Source organism: Danio rerio, chromosome 24 (assembly GCF_049306965.1).
Source record: "Danio rerio strain Tuebingen ecotype United States chromosome 24, GRCz12tu, whole genome shotgun sequence".
Lineage (NCBI taxonomy): Eukaryota > Metazoa > Chordata > Actinopteri > Cypriniformes > Danionidae > Danio > Danio rerio.
The window spans coordinates 6299518-6317500 of NC_133199.1; the positions used below are offsets into that span (position 1 = coordinate 6299518).

Sequence of the window (17983 nt, forward strand, 5' to 3'; positions counted from 1 at the left end):
TTACTAGGCATTACAGGTCTCATGAGAATTATTTCTGGACATTATATGAATACATATCATAATGCATACACATACATTTATTATAATATACATATAAAGTGCATTATAGAACATGAAGTGGACCGAAATTGGCACATCCATTTGTTTTAGATATATATATATGTGCGTAAAGTTTGTTTAAAAACTGAAGAGAAATTATGTATAATAGAAAATAAAATTCATAACTAAAAACTAACTTAACTAATTAACTTTTGGTCATTATTTATCATTTATTTTAATAAACCCAAACGGCATCATGTGAGACATAAATAGCTGCTTACATCCCTCAAACAATTACATAAATGTTGGTGGATGATTAAAATGCATACAAATATGTTTCGCAAGCAAGCATCGTTAATGTCCAAAAAAGTTAGGACAGAAATATTGTGCTCATGCTTATGCTGTCAAAATGTTCCCTAGATAGGGTACTCGCTAGTTTTTAGAACACAGCCCACAACATTTTCTCCTTCAGAAGTGTTTGGAGAGGCACACACACATACACACACACACACACATTGCAGTGAAGTAGAGATGCTCACCTCCCGCTGTTTATATTTCCCTGACATTCCAACAGAAGACAGCTGCAGGTAAAGTCATTTGGGTTCTGCTCACTTACACATGCACATCATCTTTCGAGTAAGGGTGGATTAAATTATGAAGGACTTTATTATCTGTGCTTTTGCAAAACTTTCTGCGTGCAGCTTCAATCAACCATTTTTTCCAGCACAAACAACATTGTTATTCTCACTTTTAGGTGGATAAATGAACGAACAATGCCATCATTGAGAAAGACGCTGCTGCTGATGATTTATGTGTTATGCGCGTTCCGCTCCGCGCGCTCGGGAGACTCTGGAGACGCCAGACCCTGCTCCGGATCACACTGTCCGGGGCATAGAACGCACAAACCGTCGCGACAACACAACCCGACGACACATGGTAGATCAATAAATCAACACCATCCTCACTCAAGCTTTCCATCAGAAAATCACGCAACGCTTCTGTCCCAGCGCGGGCGGTCTGGAGACCAGACAAGGGAAAGCGTCCAGACGCGCGTGCCTGGAGGTTTTGTTCCTGTGTGCGCAGATTGCGTTAGACCAGATCATGTAAAGAACGACACCGGTGAATGTAAAGGAATTGAGTGCCGTCTGCCTCTGAGGATACGCAGACCCTGTGCTGGAGAAGGGTGTGTGCCCGGGACGAGCCAACCTCCCCTCGTCCATGTGGCAGACAGAGCCGCTCAGTTTCTGGGGGAATTTCCGGACATTGGATATCCTGCATCAGAGTCCGGGGCTCCTCTGGGAGTTCAGCTCACTTGTGACATCAAACCAGGTGAAGTGAAACTGTGGTTCCAGCTGTTCTGCTCTTGAATGAATGTATCTGGTTTCAAAACTGGTGTAACGCTTACGCAAACAGAGTAGGCTTTTGTATTGTTTGACTTTATTGAAAAAGACATCCAACCCAAATTATTTTTATACTACTTTTTTGGGTCACACTTCATTTTAATCAGCACTATAATAGCTAAGAATTCTAGCTCAGTAAACTACTAATTTGCTGCTTATTAATAGTTAGTAAGTTAATGGTGGGGTTTAGCTGTTGGATATGATTATGGATGTAGAATAAGGTCACACACTTTATACTAAACAGCCGATGTCTTAATAATAAGTAGGTAATTAGCCAGTAGTTAACACTTGAAATGATGTTACCAGCCTTTTTTTCTCAGTTTAAAATAGGAGTATAGTAAGTTTGCTTTATTTAAAAAATGTGAAATATTACCAATATTTAGGCCCACTACTTATGCCAAATAAAATAATTAATAAATAACAATAAAAACACATCAATAATTGCTACAGTATTATTATGTGGTTTGTTTATGGTAATACCATGTTATTATTTTTAGTACATTTAACAATTTAGTAAGGCGGTTCATTCTGCTGTGGCAACCCCTGATAAATAAAGTGACTAATCCTAAGGAAAATGAATGAACGAGCAATTTAGCAAATAATTGTAAAATTTTATTTTGTTATTTATTACAAAATAATTACAAATTACCCAATGATTTCACCAATGATGTTACAACTATAACAAAATTCACAAAGCCCCTCCAGACAACCCAATAATCATCTTGCGTTTGATCTCACACTTCTTTTATCTGACAAAAACAAGCCCAGTTCTACGAGTTTGCTAGATGTGCTATACACCCTCAAACTACAGCAAGACCACCCTCAGCAATAGTCAAAGCTGTAATCACATCAAAATGGAAAACAGTCCAGTTCATATTTATGTTTGTTCATGAAAGACCAATCAGAAGTGTTCAGATTAATCCACTTAAAATTCACAATGATGGAGTTTTCGTTCAGTGCTAAGATCTGAATGCTTAATCATCTCATCACAACAGGCAAAGTTTATTACATATAAAAACCCTTCAGAATATGAATAAAAGTTTTGGGATACACTTTATTTTAAGGTGTCCTTTTTAATATGTAACTATTCATTTAACACATAAAGACCTATTTTCTGGGTACCCAATGGACCTATATTATTATTATTTTTAAAAGCAGTTTTATTTTTTAGCAATCAGCCTCAAGTGTCATATATCATTTTAAACAGGAGAACCTGACGCTTCAATCTGTATTATTTAATAGTCCAATCTAAAATAGTTTTTTGGTTCAAATACATGTAAACAGACAGAAAAGTTTCTAGAATATTAGGAAAAACAATAAAAAAAGTGTCTTTTTCTAGTTATTACAAACAAAATCTCTTGAAGTTTGATTTTGTTTCTTTAGAAAGTTATGCTAGGATGTTTTGTAAATCCAACATGCATTTTGTCTACATCCACCATTCCCTAAGCAAGTTATTTTATTGTTATTCCAAGGCGTTCAAAACTAGTACATTTTATTTACTGACAATGTATATGCCCAAAAGTTCTGGGAATGAACTAAACAGAAGGATTGTTACAAAACAACAGAACACTCAAGCAAGTTGGACTTTTTTCCCCAAATAATATATGTTCAGATACCATAAACAACACCACTTACAATGAACAAATAAAAAATAAGTCCAAATAAACATGGTGCAAATCTTCAGTAAAAACTTTATATATAAATATTAACTATAGTATAAATAGTAACATAACTAATTTTGTGCTACAAGGACACTTTTAAATAAAGGGTTATATTTTCCACACTGCTAAGAAAAGCAATGGTCATGTAGATGCTGCACAATTTCAGTAGTAGGATTTGATAGATGTAATATCATACAACACATCATGTGATCATAACACAATATGTAACACAATATGTGATCATATTAATATAATACAACACTCTTTAATTCCAGAAAAAAACCCTGTAGTACTGTAATTCCAGAATCAGGCCAGCATACTATCACTGTACCTTGGTTTTTTCACACTTCTGTTTGTTACAGTCATTGTCTGCTGTTACATAGAACTTTAAAAAAAATGTTTGGTACTCTGACCAAACCTGAACAGAGGAAATCAATTTATCCCTAAAGGACAAACCTTATTCTGGTTTGCGTGAGACTTCTGAGTAAATTTATTAACACAAAGGAATTCTCTCTGTGGTCCTTGACCAATATGAGATGCACGCCTCCGGATTGAGGAGTACACAAGCGATCAGGCTTCATAAAACTCATACCTTATTTGATTTTCACATGAGCGCTGGTATTTCCAAAGATCAATGAGCAGAAGAATTTAACAGCTGGCCCGGGAACTATTATTGCAAACATACACATCTGCTTGGCTACACCGAGAGTTTTAGAGCTGCAGAAGCGCTGGCAGTCAACTGTCAAGAAATTGCAGACTACTTTGATCCATTTCCATGTGACTGAAATAGTTGTAGCTTAGAAGTGCTTGGTTTAGAAATTTGCAGTGCAATCACTTTGACTTTCACATATCTGAAAGTTGTTGACTTTATTTCTATTTAATTACTTGTTCAGAATGTAATTGACATCAGTTTATAGTAGATGCATTATCTCAAATATTCCAGTTGATCTGTTTTGAAACACAGTGTGTGTGTGTGTGTGTGTGTGTGTGTGTGGGGGGGGGGGGGGGTGATAAGTATTGAACATGTCATGTTTTTTAAATGGGAATAATATGTCTAAAGGAGCTGTTGACATGGAATTGAACCAGATTTTGGTAAAAACTCAAACAATGCAAATATTAAAATACAACAAAACACCCCCACCCCCCTGAAAAATTAATAATGTGTAATAGCAAAGGAATGACTTAAGGAGAAAGTACTTAACTACTGTATTTAATACCTTATATAAAAGGCTGTTTTGTCAGCTTAAAGACGCCTCTCATATGGAGAATGAAGTCACATGCACTGCTCAGGTATAAGCTTTTCACAGACTTCAACAGAGTGTAAAAATCTTGATGGTTCTGTGGGTCTCGTCTATAAAACCGGAGCTTTATTTAGAATTTTCTATTGGATTTAAATCAGGTGATTGTCTGGGCCATTCCACAGCTTGATTTTCTTTCTCTGAAAGCATCTGAGAGTTTCCATGGCTGTGTTTTGGATCATTGTCTTGCTGAAATGACCACCTCGGTTTCATCCAACATTGGCTCATTCTGAAAACAAAGCTTCTTATACGTTTCTGGAGATCATTGTCTTTCAAATAAGCGCTACGGGGCGGTATGATGCAGTTCCTTTTCTTGCTAACCAGCTGATCGCTTACCTGTGTGTAGACGGCTTTCCCTGCTGTTACCAGTTTTTCCAGTAGCTCGACACGTACGTCAGTGACCTTGAGATGTAGAGCAGAGTTAACTGTGCTGACTGGGTTTAAGTAAGAAATGGTTCCAGAAAGCAGGTAAGACAAAAACAGAAGCTAAAAATATCAAATAAACAAGTAAATAACAGGGTGATAATGTGGTAACATTTAAGAACGTGGTAAAAATGGGGCTTTTCTTTTTCTGGACTGCTTTTCAAAACAATGTGGTTGTGTTTAGGGAAGGGGGTGGGCGGGTCAATAGGTGCTTTTCAAAATACTATTGGTTGGGTTTAGGGAAGGTGGATTTATGTGAGAACAACAGATGCGAATGGCACTCGTGAGAGAAATTTGAGATTTCAATAATCATACACAGCACCCTCTGCTGGATTTCCAAAAACAAAAACTGCAAAAAAAAACGTAGCTCCTGGGATGTATTTTGCTTTCTCCAGAAATGTATATAGGGTTACGTAATCAGAATGAGCCTGAGTTGGTTTCATCTTCATCCTCCTGCTAATGTAGATGTTTGACTGAAGCATTTCCAATGATGAAGGGCAGAGGGTTGCTGAATAACTACTGAGAAATTTCTGCTGCTGTCTGGGCTTTCACTTCCTTTCTACACCTTCCTTTCTTCATGTGTTCAATACTTCCCCCCCTGCGTAATTAAATTTTATTACAAATAACTTAATTTGTAAACTAATTAGTTTTGTTTTCTTTTCATAAATGGATGTCTTTGGTCATTACCTTACCTACTTATTTCCCCCACTGTATAAGGTTGATAGGACCAGTGTAAGTCCTAAAGAAACATTTTAAACCGTTCTTGTTGGATTATAACCCCTTAATCTTGTTTGTTTCCTTCTTTTACAAGGAGAGAATGAAGTACCTGCAGAGGATGCACTTATCCTACATCTACAGCTGGCGAAGGGACAAGAGAAGCTCGTGGAGGCTTTGAGAGCTCAGCAAGGGGTGATTCGTGATCTGCAGAAGAGGCTGGTGGACCAGCAGGAGACCCTTCTCTCCCAGCAGCGAGAGATCCTCGACCAGCAGCGTCGCATGTTTGAGCAGATGGATGTGGTGAAAGTTCAGTACGGTCTGCTTTCTGACACCATCAAGCAAGTCTCTTTCCAAGGCCTGCAGGGAGAACTGCAAAGCTATTTCGAAAGTCACCTGACGAGTCTTCAGAACCAAGCACGGAGTCATCTGCAAAAATCTTATGCCGTGCATAAGGTTGATGTGGACGCCAAGGTGATGAATGTTGTTGGGGATTCAGGGCACCCATTGTTGGGCTGCCAAACGATATGTGGGCCTGAAGAATTCTGCGACTTCCAGAAGGATCAACCACAGTGTGAAAAGTGCACCGTGTGTCCACCTGGATTCTTTCTGGTGTCACAGTGCTCGCCCACCGCTGATAGGATGTGCCAGGTGACAACTGCATTATGCATTTAACACATATGATTTCAGTAAAGACCTGATAAAGTTTAGTTGTTGGGAAGTTTGGATCATTTTACTGACTCCGACCTTTGAGTCTCGTTCATCGAGATGAACTGATATTTTTTCGAGTCATTTCGATCAATTCGTTCAACTTGCCAAAATAACATTCAAATGTTACAAGATGCTTCCAAACACATCTATAACTAGCGCAAACATTGATCACACTACAAACAAGTTATAACTAGAAAAACTACTGTACAATGCAATGCTACTATGCTAAGAAAAAGAAATTAATGCCTTATTGTTTACCTGATGTTTTATCTATGATTAGCTGTGCTCATCTGGCTTGTCTTCAAATTTGAGTCGTTCATTCACCTGAAGCTGACAGTCCCATATAAGCTTAACCCATGCGTACAGACTGAGCCATACCCATGATTAGTTCACCTTTTGAGTATTTGGGTTTTTGAGTCGTTCATTCATCACGTGACAGCATGTAAAGAGAGATGACTCAAAATCGAAGACTCAAGAAATGAACAGATCAAATCTTTTTTCCAGCTCTAAATGCATATGATTGGCTTCTGTCTCTCATGTGATGAGTGAACAACTCAAACCAAGGACTCGAACGATGAAGGGGTCAAATATATTTCTGGCTCTGACTGCATAGGATTGGCTCCTGTCTTTCACATGATGACGAACGACTCAAACCCAAGAGGACTCAAAAAATTAACTAACCTTCTCCACATGCACAAATGTGCGCATGCACGAATGGGCGAATCACTCCCAGAGCCCTCATTGTTCTCGAGTCACATAAAAGATTTGTTCAAAATGAAAGAATCATTTAAGACCGACCCATCACTGATAAAGTTATTATACGTCTTAATGTTTACAGGTTGTGCACAATGGGACAGTTTTCTCTGGTGCTTATTGCCGACATTTAAAACTTTGTAAATAAGCGTGCCAGTAAGAGTGCACTAGGGGTTGAACTACTTGAGAGTCGACTAGCAGCTGGTGACATCATCAATACAACACAGCATGCAACATGCCACAATTTGCAATATACAGTATTTCAGGTAAAACAATACAATTGGAAAAGTAGTACTGACTAATTTTAGTGCAAAACAAATGTATGGTCAACATGTGCTTGTTTCACTAACAATGCAACATTAGCACTAACTAATTTTATTACAAAATAAATGCACGGCCGACACGCTTTTGTTCACTTGCCTAGAGTTGCTGAGGTTATAGTAAAACAGTTTAGTGGTGCTCACATTGCGATTGCTGATCAAAAAGGATTAGATGGTGTCATGATTTTATTATTTTTTCGTGGCTTTAAATATGTTTTCAAAAACTTTTGACTAGACATTTTTGTGCTGTAGCGGATGAGATTAAACAGGAGTAGAAACCCCTATCCAATAAATGCACAAGAAAAAACAACCCAGGCTTATTTTAGATACTGTACGTTCCAGATATACAATTCTGAAAAAAAGTGAAATACTCCCCAGAAGAAGTTTTTTTTTTGTAGTTTTTCTTTTTACAAGTCTGCAAGAGGTCGCTGTGTACGTTTATTCAGATGTCAAATCTTCAGAATGCCATTCATGCCTGCTCTTCTTGTGTTAATCCACCACTGGCCACTGTCGACTGACTCCTCCAACCCAAACCCAACCAATAATGTTTTCAAAAGAGTCGATTAACTAGCACCCACCTCCTTCCCCATACCCAACCGATAGTGTTTTTAAAAGCAATCCAGAAAAAAAGAAAAGCCCTCGCTGCCACCTTATTTCTACCATGTTTTCAGATCTTACCACGTTCTCACCCTTTTATTTACTGGTTTATTTTATTGTTTGACTTTTGTTTTACCTGCTTTCTGGAATGGTTATTCACCAGACATGTACCCAGTCATTGCCGTCGACTCCACTCTGCATGTCAAGTTCTCCAATGTACGTGGCGAGCCACTGGACAAACTTAAAACCGTCCACACTGAGGTAAACGTGAGCTGGTGTGCAGCGTGAAAATAAATAGAAGCCATTAGCGTCATCACATTGCCCCGTATTGTTATGCGTACCTCTGGCTGCATAATTCGCGATCTCCGGAAATGTATACAGGACTACGTTTTCATAATGAGCCTGTGTTGGAAAAAAATTATGAGGTTTAGAAGTTTGAAGTTGCGCACCGCCACCTTGTGTACAGTGTATTTCTGTTAATTATTCACTAAGCATTATCTAATGGCAGGGAGTGATTTTACACATTCACTCTGCTCATCAGCAATGAAAATTGCTTGGACATGTATGGCAAACAATATCTCAAAATACACTGACAATAGGCGCAATCAAAAATTGTCCCATTTTTCATGAGCCTTTAGTTTGTCTTATATAACAAATAACTTATATCTATCAACAGGACAGGGATGAGTGCCTAGAATTACCAAGCTTGTGTGGAGAGCGAGTAAAATGTCTCAATACTCCAGGTAAGCTAAATTAAAACTTTACACCTCTTCAGTGTGTGTCCTCTAGTAGTATTTTGGTATTTACCATATTTCTTATTCTTTTTTCAGGAGGGTTTCGTTGTCTTGGTGTCTCAGAGAGGGAGATTTCCACAGGACTGTGTGGTCTTGAGTACTTCTACAATCAAGAACTTCAGGAGTGCCAGGCTTGTTCAGATTGCGATGGTGAGCCGGTTGCCGTTCCCTGCACCTCCACCAGTGACGCTGTATGTGGAAGTGTGTCTGAGAACATGCTCTCATTGTCTTGGGCTGCTTCAATTATCATACCACCAATTAAACTGAGGAGTACCTCCATCTACCCAGGGCTACAGCTTAAAATCCGTGGCAAAGAAGGAAACAACCTACTGATTAACCATGATGATTACCTCAACCTCCAACAACATGGACTTGTCTGGATAGATTACAACTTTGCACTAAAGCACAGCTGCAGGAACTTTCTCCAGGTTGGGATACGAATAAACGGTAGTGAAGAGGAAGGACACGATCTAAGCGGGGTTCGAATTGAGCAACCTGAACGAAAGTTCTTCCAGGGTGTGACTGTAAGTGCTGCAGCCGAAGTGGAACCAAATCAGAATCTTACACTAGTTCTGAAGAGTCCTAACCAATACTGCAATCAGAGTAAAGATATCCAAGTCTACGAGCTTGGAGGTGCTTCGTTCAGCTTGCTCTGGCTTTCCCATGACACTGGTGCTGTGGCCATGACTGCTCAGATGTCCACAGCAGCCCATTACCAGAGTAACTACCGTCCAACTTTCCGTATTTCCACTGTCTCTGATCCCTACATTGTGTCACTGACTCATGACAGCCGTGGGGTGCGCTTCATGGAGAGCGGTGTGGTGAAATTTGTGCTCCAACAGGCTGTCTATTCCATGGGCCACACATGTGTTCGAGAAGGTTTCTCACTGATTGCATATGTCAGCCGAAATGGCACTAACCAGGAGATATTGCGCTCTTTCAAGTCTGGTGTTAACTACAGGGACACCTCTATCACTCTTTCTGGAGCCACAAGGGTAGACAGTGAAGACTGGCTCAATTTTGAGATTGTCGCTCCATCTCAGTGCAATGTCCGTTACTTTGGCGATAGCTCTGGTATTAGTATGCTGAGCTTGATCTGGATCCCTACCACAGTGTCCTCCACATTCACGGCCACTGTCTCTAGAACAGGTCTACCCACTGGGGCAGTTCGAAACAAACCCCTGTTCTTCAGGCAAATGAGTCCAAATACCGAGCAAATGCGGTTAGCTGCATCAAGTGAGCCATATGCTCATAGGAACTTTTTGTTTACTGAGGTTGGGACAGTCAGTGTAGCCCTCAACCTAAAACTGATTCATTCCTGCAATGTGGTAAAGCTGACCCTTTACCGGCAGAGTATGGATGGAGGTCAGCCTACACCATTGAGCCAGCAAGTGGGTGGACATATGCCTGAAGGCAGTGAGTGGGCCAGCGTAGGGCTGAGAACTTCCTTCGATGTTCAGAATGGCACTGCCATCTATGTTTCCCTAGACTGTGTTCGTGGACGAATCAACCAGATTACCCATGAGAGTGGGACCAACATCTCCATTCTTTGGATGGCATCATAACATACAAAGTAGAAACAGTTATATATGGAAGGATTATGTAAAGGGTTAGTTCACCCAGAAATGAAAACTATGCTATTAATTATTCAACCTGATGTTGTTCCAACCCCCTGACACTCTTCATCAGAATACAAATGAAGGTATTTTAGATTCATTCTTGGAGCTATCTCGTCCTCTATTGACAGCAATGGTTACAAGACCTTGAAAGGACCCAAAAACATTGTCAAAACATTCCATGTGACGTCAGTGGTTCAACTGTAATATGAAGCTCCAAGAACTCTTTTGTGCACCATGAAAACTGTAAAAACAACTTTGTTCTCCAGTGTCTTCTATATCAGATCAGGGTGCACATTTACTATGGACAAAACCATTAGTGTCGCGCTGCTGAATGCTGAAAATATCCAAAAAAATGTACAAAAAAAAGGCAGCTGTAGTTGCCAAACTTTACATAAACTACCACATTTAATTAATTTGTATTGTTGATTCCCTGATGTTTTGAAGTACTTAAATCTTCACATTGTATCTTTGTTACATAAACAAAAAACATAACCTTAAAGAATGTGGTGATGAGAAAGTCATACAATTGACCAATACTCATCCAAAATCAATACAAAAACAAAACAAAACACTGATATACAGAAGGGGCTCTGTTTCATTCACACCATTACCAAACACCACCATGTACCACACATGACGTAAAAGCAATGTCATAAACATTATTCATCAACATTAGATGTAACAAAAACTTTAATGTTCAACACTGGTGCGAAAAAAAAAACCTTAAAAGATCTGCAGTGATGTAAAACAAAACATAAAAATTGCAGCGTCATGCGGGGAATCCTGTAAAAGTCTATTGTTATTCACCATATATACAGTACGCCCCTCACAAATCTCTTATTTAAAGTAATATTTTCTATTGGAGGCTTTACAATATTATATTTGTGCATATGCATAAGATTAGTCAGTAAGGAATCCAAATCTGGAGCTTATCTAACAAAATAACAACAAGGCTCATTCTGAAAACGTAGTCCCATGGACGTTTCTGGAGACTGCAAATTATGTAGCTGGAGGTACGTATGGCTGCATTCAATTTATTTAAGCGAACACTACGGGGCGGTATGACGCCATTCCTTTTCGCGCTTACCGGCTGACCGCTTACCTCCATGTGGAGGGCTTTCCCGCCGCAACCAGTTTGTCCTGTTAGCTTGTCGTGTACGTCGGCAGACTTGAGGTGCAGAGAGGAGTTGAGAACGATGACGACGACCGGGTTCGAGTCCGGTGAAAAGAGATTCCAGAAATCAAGTAAGACAAAAACCGAATCTAAAAAATAAAATGAACAAGTGAATGACAGGGTGAGAATGTGGTAAAAATCAGACGAGGGCTTTTCTTTTTCTGGATGGCTTTTGTAAATGGTCTGTTGGGTTTAGGGAAGTGAGCAAACGGGTGGGTCAATTGATAAAATTGGTTGGGTTTAGGGAAGGAGAAGGGTGGCTCATTTGATTGGCCGGTCGCCCGGTCTGCCATTCGGCCGTTAAGTCATTCAGACAGATGGTCAATCGACAAAGGCCTCTGGTGGGTTTACGCGAGAACAGCGTGGATGGGAACGGCACTCGCGAGAGAAATTTGAGATGCAAAAAAGCGCACACATCGGCCTCTCGCGAATTCACAAAAACAAAATCTGCACAAATATGTACCTCCCCGGACGTATTTCGCAGCCTCCAGAAACGTCCATGGGACTACGTTTTCAGAATGAGCCTGGATTGCAAAATAACTTACGATAACTGTCCAAAAATGTATACGTTTGAGGAAAATATTATTATTTTAAAAGAGCATAATTAAGAGAAGCAAAAAAAATATATAATAAATACATATATAAAATGATGAATTTTTGTATTTTGTAATTTTTTGCAATATTTAGTTTGAATTTAATTGTATTATCTTTTTAGTTCTAAAGATGTTCAATGACTAAAATTTTTTTTCAATAAATATATCAGTTTAATAAATCTGTTTTGCTCGAATGCACCAAAATACATCGCCCATATCTACAGAGAAATAGATTAAAATATACATTTTCAAAATGGGATGTACTCAATTATTCTGAGCACTGTATTAAGAAAACTTGTACAGTTTTTTGTCACGGTCACAGCCATTGTTTGCAGTACAAAACTTTCAATTTTGGGTGAACTAACCCTTTAATAGCTAACATGAACAGGTGCTATCAATACTCCTCTGCTATTTAACTTTGTTTATTGGACTTGGGTGAGGCGGAGAGAATGTTTAGTGCTGTAACATTTCAGAAATGAACATGAACTGACAACGACTATAAAAAAAGTACTTTTCTGTGCTTTGGCTGGTTGAGCAGTGACCAATGTTTTTCATAAATGTTTGATTTGGAATCACTTTAAATGTGTGCAAACAGTATTTACGTATGTTTGTTAGTTAGAAAGCGTGTTTGGTAAAGAGTGTGATTTTGTGTGTGTGTGTTTGAGATTCTGTTGCACTTTATTATACTGAAGTGCTGAACAATGTACAGCAAAATGTTATGTTTTCTTTTAAAACTATTGGAACTAGGATCATGTAACTTCATCTGAATGCAAGATAGAGGCATTACTGACTTATTATCATACTTACAGCATCTTTCAGGTGTATTTATTATATTTAGTATTAAAAATGAATACTTCTGACTATCATATCACTTTTAAGACAGACTCAATAGTCATGCTAAGTTACAGTGTTATTAACTGTAAGTGGCATATGTCTTCTATTACTCTAAATGCTGCTGCCATGTGCTGCCTTTGCATACCATGTTTAATTGCTTCTGTATGTGCTCGAACTTCAGATCACAAACAGGGAAGTGAACAAACAGTTGACAACGTTAATGTTCTGTCTGCTTCAGACTCATTTTGGTGCAACGACTGGTAATTCATGTACTGTAGAAATGAGTGTAATCTTTTATAAATCAAAATTAAAGTCATATCTATTTTGCCAGACAACAGGATATGCTTTTTAACTGTTTATTAAGTGACTTATTGGTAGGGCCAGACAGAACTAGCGGACATTTTTTGCTATTTTTGCTGAGAATTTTAGATTATGCTAAATGATTTTAGGAGTATCATGACTAAAAACCTAATTTACTAAATAAATAATATTACATTTTTAACTTTTATTTAATTTTTACAATGGAAATCCAATTAGATCCACTTATTTAGTAAACAAAGCATGTCTCTCATATAATAACTCTACTAAAAGACAGAAAATATTAGCTTTCAAAATTGTAAATAAATCATATGAACATATTAATATAACTATTATTGTATCACAATAATATTGGTCAAATTAATTAACAAACTGAATAAATATAAATTTACACACATTTACACAAGTAAATACATGGAATTTATAGGCAAAAAAAAAATCTACGGATTTTGTGTGGATCTATTTATTGGTAAAGCTTGGATCCTTAAAATGCTATCTTAGAAGTATCTAATAATTAACTACTACATAAAAACACAACCCAAGCTCATTCTGAAAACGTAGCCACGCGGATGTTTCTGGAGACTGCGATTTACGTTGCGTGAGGTACGTATGGCTGCATTTAATTTTTTCAAGCGAATGCTACGGGGTGGTGTGATGCCGCTCCTCTTTGCGCTCGCTGGCCGACGCTTTACCTCCGTGTGGAGGGCTTTCCCACCGCAACCAGTTTGTCCAGTTAGCTCGTCGTGTTATGTCGGCGGAGCGGAGGCCTGGAGGGGAGCCGGCTGCGACGACTAGGTTTGAGTCCGGAAAAGAGCGGTTTCAGAAATCAGGTAAGACAAAAAAACAGAATCCAAAAAATAAAGCGAACGAGTTCATAATGGGGAGAAAATGCGTGAAATCCGAAAAAGCGGTCAAAATCAGACAAGGGCTTTTCTTTTTCTGGACGGCTTTTGTAAATCGTTGCTTGTGTTTAGGGAAGGAAGAGGAGGAGGAGGGTGGGTGGGTCGGTCGATTGGCCGGCCAACCAGTCAATCGTTAAGTCATTTAGTCAGTCAGTCAGTCAGACAGATGGTTGCTCGACAGCGGCCTTCGGTGGCTTTACGTGAGAACAGGCACAACGGCAGTCGTATTTCTCAGTGTCCAGAATCGTCCTTGGGACTTCGTTTCTAGAATGAGCCTGGGTTGTAAAAATATGTACTAGCCAAGCTGGAATACATATTAGTCAAAACTGAATAGTTGATATCTTAATGACATTATAGAAATCAATGGAAAAAAAAAATTGTTACTAGGAACAACGAAATAGTTACTGGTCACTATTAAAATAAGTTCTAGTATCTAATAAATAAGAACTAGTAGATTGACCAGTGCCCACCAACTTCCCTAAACCCAATCAACAGTGTTTTGAAAAGCAATCGAAGTAAAGATAAGCATTCTGATTTGAACCACGTTTTCAGATTATACCACTTTCTCACCCTGTTATTTACTATTTTTTGGCTTTCTGGAACCGTTTTTTACTGGACTCCGTCGTCGTAGTAAACTCCTCTTTGCTTCTCAAGTTCATTGACATACACTGCGAGTCACTAGACAAACTGGTAATAGCAAAAAACCCATCCATAGTGAGGTAAAAAAGAACAGCGTCATACCGCCCCATATTGTTCATTTTAAAGACGATCTTTAGATGGCTACAAAACCTTTAACAGTCTGTCATAATGAGCTCAAGGGGCAGAAATAGTAGCCTACATGTGACCTTTTTCAGAAACAAAACTGTACGTGGTGTTTCTTGGCACTGTTACAATATCTCTCACACACTTGTATCCCCAATTTTGTCCTCTTACTCTCTCTTTCCTCCATCTCCTCTGTGTTTGCTCATTAGACTGATTACTGAGGCATGTTAATGAAGGCCAGCAGGTCGCCACGCACAAACAGAGAGAAATTCACAGTCTGCAGCTCATCAAAGCCTTTTCACTCTCACCAACCACAAAGACCTTCCTCCCACTCAGCAGCGTATTCCAATGAACTCATGAAGATGAACTCACCGTGTTTCCTGCATGAAACATATTAGGTGTCCATTCGGTATTACATACATTTCACGCGGTTTGATTTTTATTTTTAGAACAATGGCGATATTTCAGTTAAATCAATTTAAATTTTTTAACCGGGGTCATGTATCAATGTTTCAACCCAGACTCATTCTGAAAACGTACCTCTATATACATTTCTGGAGAACACCAAATACATACTAAGAGGTACGTTCTTTTGCAGTTTTTGTTTTCGTTCATCCACCAGAGGCCTGAAATCATTGTATCATTTACACTGATTAAGGCTTTTTTGTTTTTTCTGAACACCACCTTAATGTACAAGTAGCTAAAACTAGCTCATTTAGTGGTGGGAACCGGCAAACATGCAACAATTTTAATCATAAGGTAAACACAAAACAAAAGTTTCCGTCTAGAGCTTCTTCATGGGACTCAACAATTGTAAACACTCACTTCATCGGGCTCGCAGCTGTCAGCACCGCCCACACTCATTACCGATACCAAGCTGACCAATCACATACCTTGTGCTACGCATCATTGCGACGTGTAGATACATTTTTTTGAGAGGTGCGCATCAGCGTCAGCCACGACGAGGGGTATGCAACTGGCCAAGGCCGCACCGGACCATACACATGCTCTTTAGTAATATTTAAAAAGTACTTAGTTAAACAATAGCAGATACAACAATTTAGAATTTATACAGCGATGCATTAAGTGAAGTTTAATTCATTAAACTAATTTCGAGAGGAGTACATTCTCATGATTAAACCAGCTGGCTCATATTAGCATGGTATTAATCATGATCCTCCAATCAAGGATCCCTAGTTCCTATATATATATATATATATATATATATATATATATATATATATATCCTCCTTTTCCACTTAGAACTATCTTTGTCTTGAAGAATCCCCCCTCATCCCCCTTCTTCCACCTTTATCCAAAATAGGTGGCTCAGTGGCCCAGCAACCAGCAGGAATACCAATAGCTCCGGTTCCCTACTTGAGCTTCTGGTATCACTGCATGGCACTAGCACGTTCAACATGGTCAACTCCTCTCTGTCGACGTACATGGTGAGCCACTGGACAACCTGCTAACAGAGCAAAAGCAGTCCACATTGAGGTAAGCCATCAGCTGGTAAACACGAAAAGGAATGGTGTCATACCACCCAGTAGCGTTCATTTTAAAGACAAAATGCAGCCAAACTTTGCGATCTCCAGAAATGAACATAGGGCTACATGTTTGGAATGAGCATATCTTAGCCATATAATAATAATTCTCAGAAAACACAATTGAACACCATTAAAAAACTGGGCCAGAGAATATAAAAATCTAGTTTGCATTACAAAGTTATTCCGCTCACAGTATCAGAATGACATTGATGGATTTGTTTTTAGTTCTAGCCGAGAAGATGCCAAGAGTGTAAAACAACAAAATGGAGTGGAGGAAAAAAAAAAGAAGAAGAATGTGCTTGCATTGTTCCAAAACATGTCAGAAAGAACGTTCTTGTCCTGAAACAATAGGCAGCTCAGGCTCTGACAGGAGGCAAGATGTTTTGGGTGTACTTTTAAAGAGCCGAGATCAAATCCATTCCCCTGTGAGCTTTAAGGTTAATTAGCTTCTGCAGCTGGCACCAAAGAGATTAAGTGTTTGTAAACTGCTGTAAACAAATTACTGTGGAAATACAGTCATGAGATGAATACTTTAAGAGCATTCTGCTTGTAAATATTTATTCATTCATTTTCTTTTTGGCTTAGTCCCTTTATTAATCCAGGGACACACAGCGGAATGAACGGCCAACTTATCTAGCAGATGTTTTACACAGCGGATGCGCTTTCAGCCACATCACTGGGAAACATCCATACACACTCATTCACACTACGTGAAGTTTATTCATAAACTAATTTCGAGAGGATCACGTGCTTATGATTTATCACGGCCGGTCCCTTATTTGCTAATCACTATCTTTCAATCACATGAGCCCTGAGCTACTATAAATAACCACAGTTTTCAGCTCATTTTATCTTCGTTTGGAAGAAATCCCCCTCCTCCCCTATTCTCCTCCTTTACCTCTGATTGGGCGGCATGGCGGCCCAGTGGTTAGCACTGTGAGCCCCACAGCAAGAATACTGCCGGCCCTGGTCCCTTAGGGCCTGTGTGTTTTTCTGTGAGGAGTTTGTATGTTCTCCCCGTGTCCGCATGGGTTTTCCCCGTGTTCTCCGGTTTCCTACCAACACCCAAGGATGTTCAACACGTATAACAATCAAGCATTTGTCTAACGCCTCTGTTCCCTTAGCTACCGCAGTTCTGAGATCCACCGAGCTCAGGCTCCCCTCTCGCTCTGCCAAGGGGAGGAAGCCCCGGGCTCGAGGATCCCTTGAGCTCGGGGCTCTCTCCTGGGACAGCATGCCAAACAAGCTTTTTTAAATCATCAGATAAGTGTGAACTCTTGAAGGACAATTTAGCCTATCCAATTCATCTCTACCATATATATACTGGAACTGGAAGGATATACTGAAAATGCTGCTTTAAAAATAATTACACAAAATTTTGCAGCTTAAATGCATTGCAGTGCTACACAGCTGAAAAAAAATCATTTTTGACTATTTTTTCAGAAGCCACAATCCCACCACTCTCCCTGCGTCCTCTGAAATCTGACCTCTTGAACACATGGCCACAGTTTCTGCATGTCAGGA

The 17983-nt window shown here is 39.2% G+C and overlaps 2 protein-coding genes across 2 annotated transcripts in view; one reads left to right on the plus strand and one right to left on the minus strand.

Annotated features, from left to right (window-relative positions):
• gpr158a (G protein-coupled receptor 158a) overlaps positions 1–17983 on the minus strand; it is a 741191-nt gene that overhangs the window by 343950 nt on the left and 379258 nt on the right. The window lies entirely within an intron of this gene.
• nell3 (NELL (neural EGFL like) family member 3) lies at positions 534–10742 on the plus strand. The gene is made up of 5 exons (XM_005162533.6): positions 534–626; positions 794–1368; positions 5633–6186; positions 8593–8659; positions 8747–10742. Exons 1-5 carry the CDS (start codon positions 571–573, stop codon positions 10273–10275), a joined length of 2781 nt encoding a protein of 926 aa, XP_005162590.3. The 5' UTR covers positions 534–570; the 3' UTR covers positions 10276–10742.

Excerpts from the sequence above, each read along its gene's own strand:
- nell3 (XM_005162533.6), top strand. The coding sequence starts at position 571 with ATGCTCACCTCCCGCTGTTTATATTTCCCTGACATTCCAACAGAAGAC. Across the intron at positions 627-793 it reads CCAACAGAAGACAGCTGCAG|GTGGATAAATGAACGAACAA; the intron begins GTAAAGTCATTT and ends TCTCACTTTTAG. Across the intron at positions 6,187-8,592 it reads CCGCTGATAGGATGTGCCAG|GACAGGGATGAGTGCCTAGA; the intron begins GTGACAACTGCA and ends ATCTATCAACAG.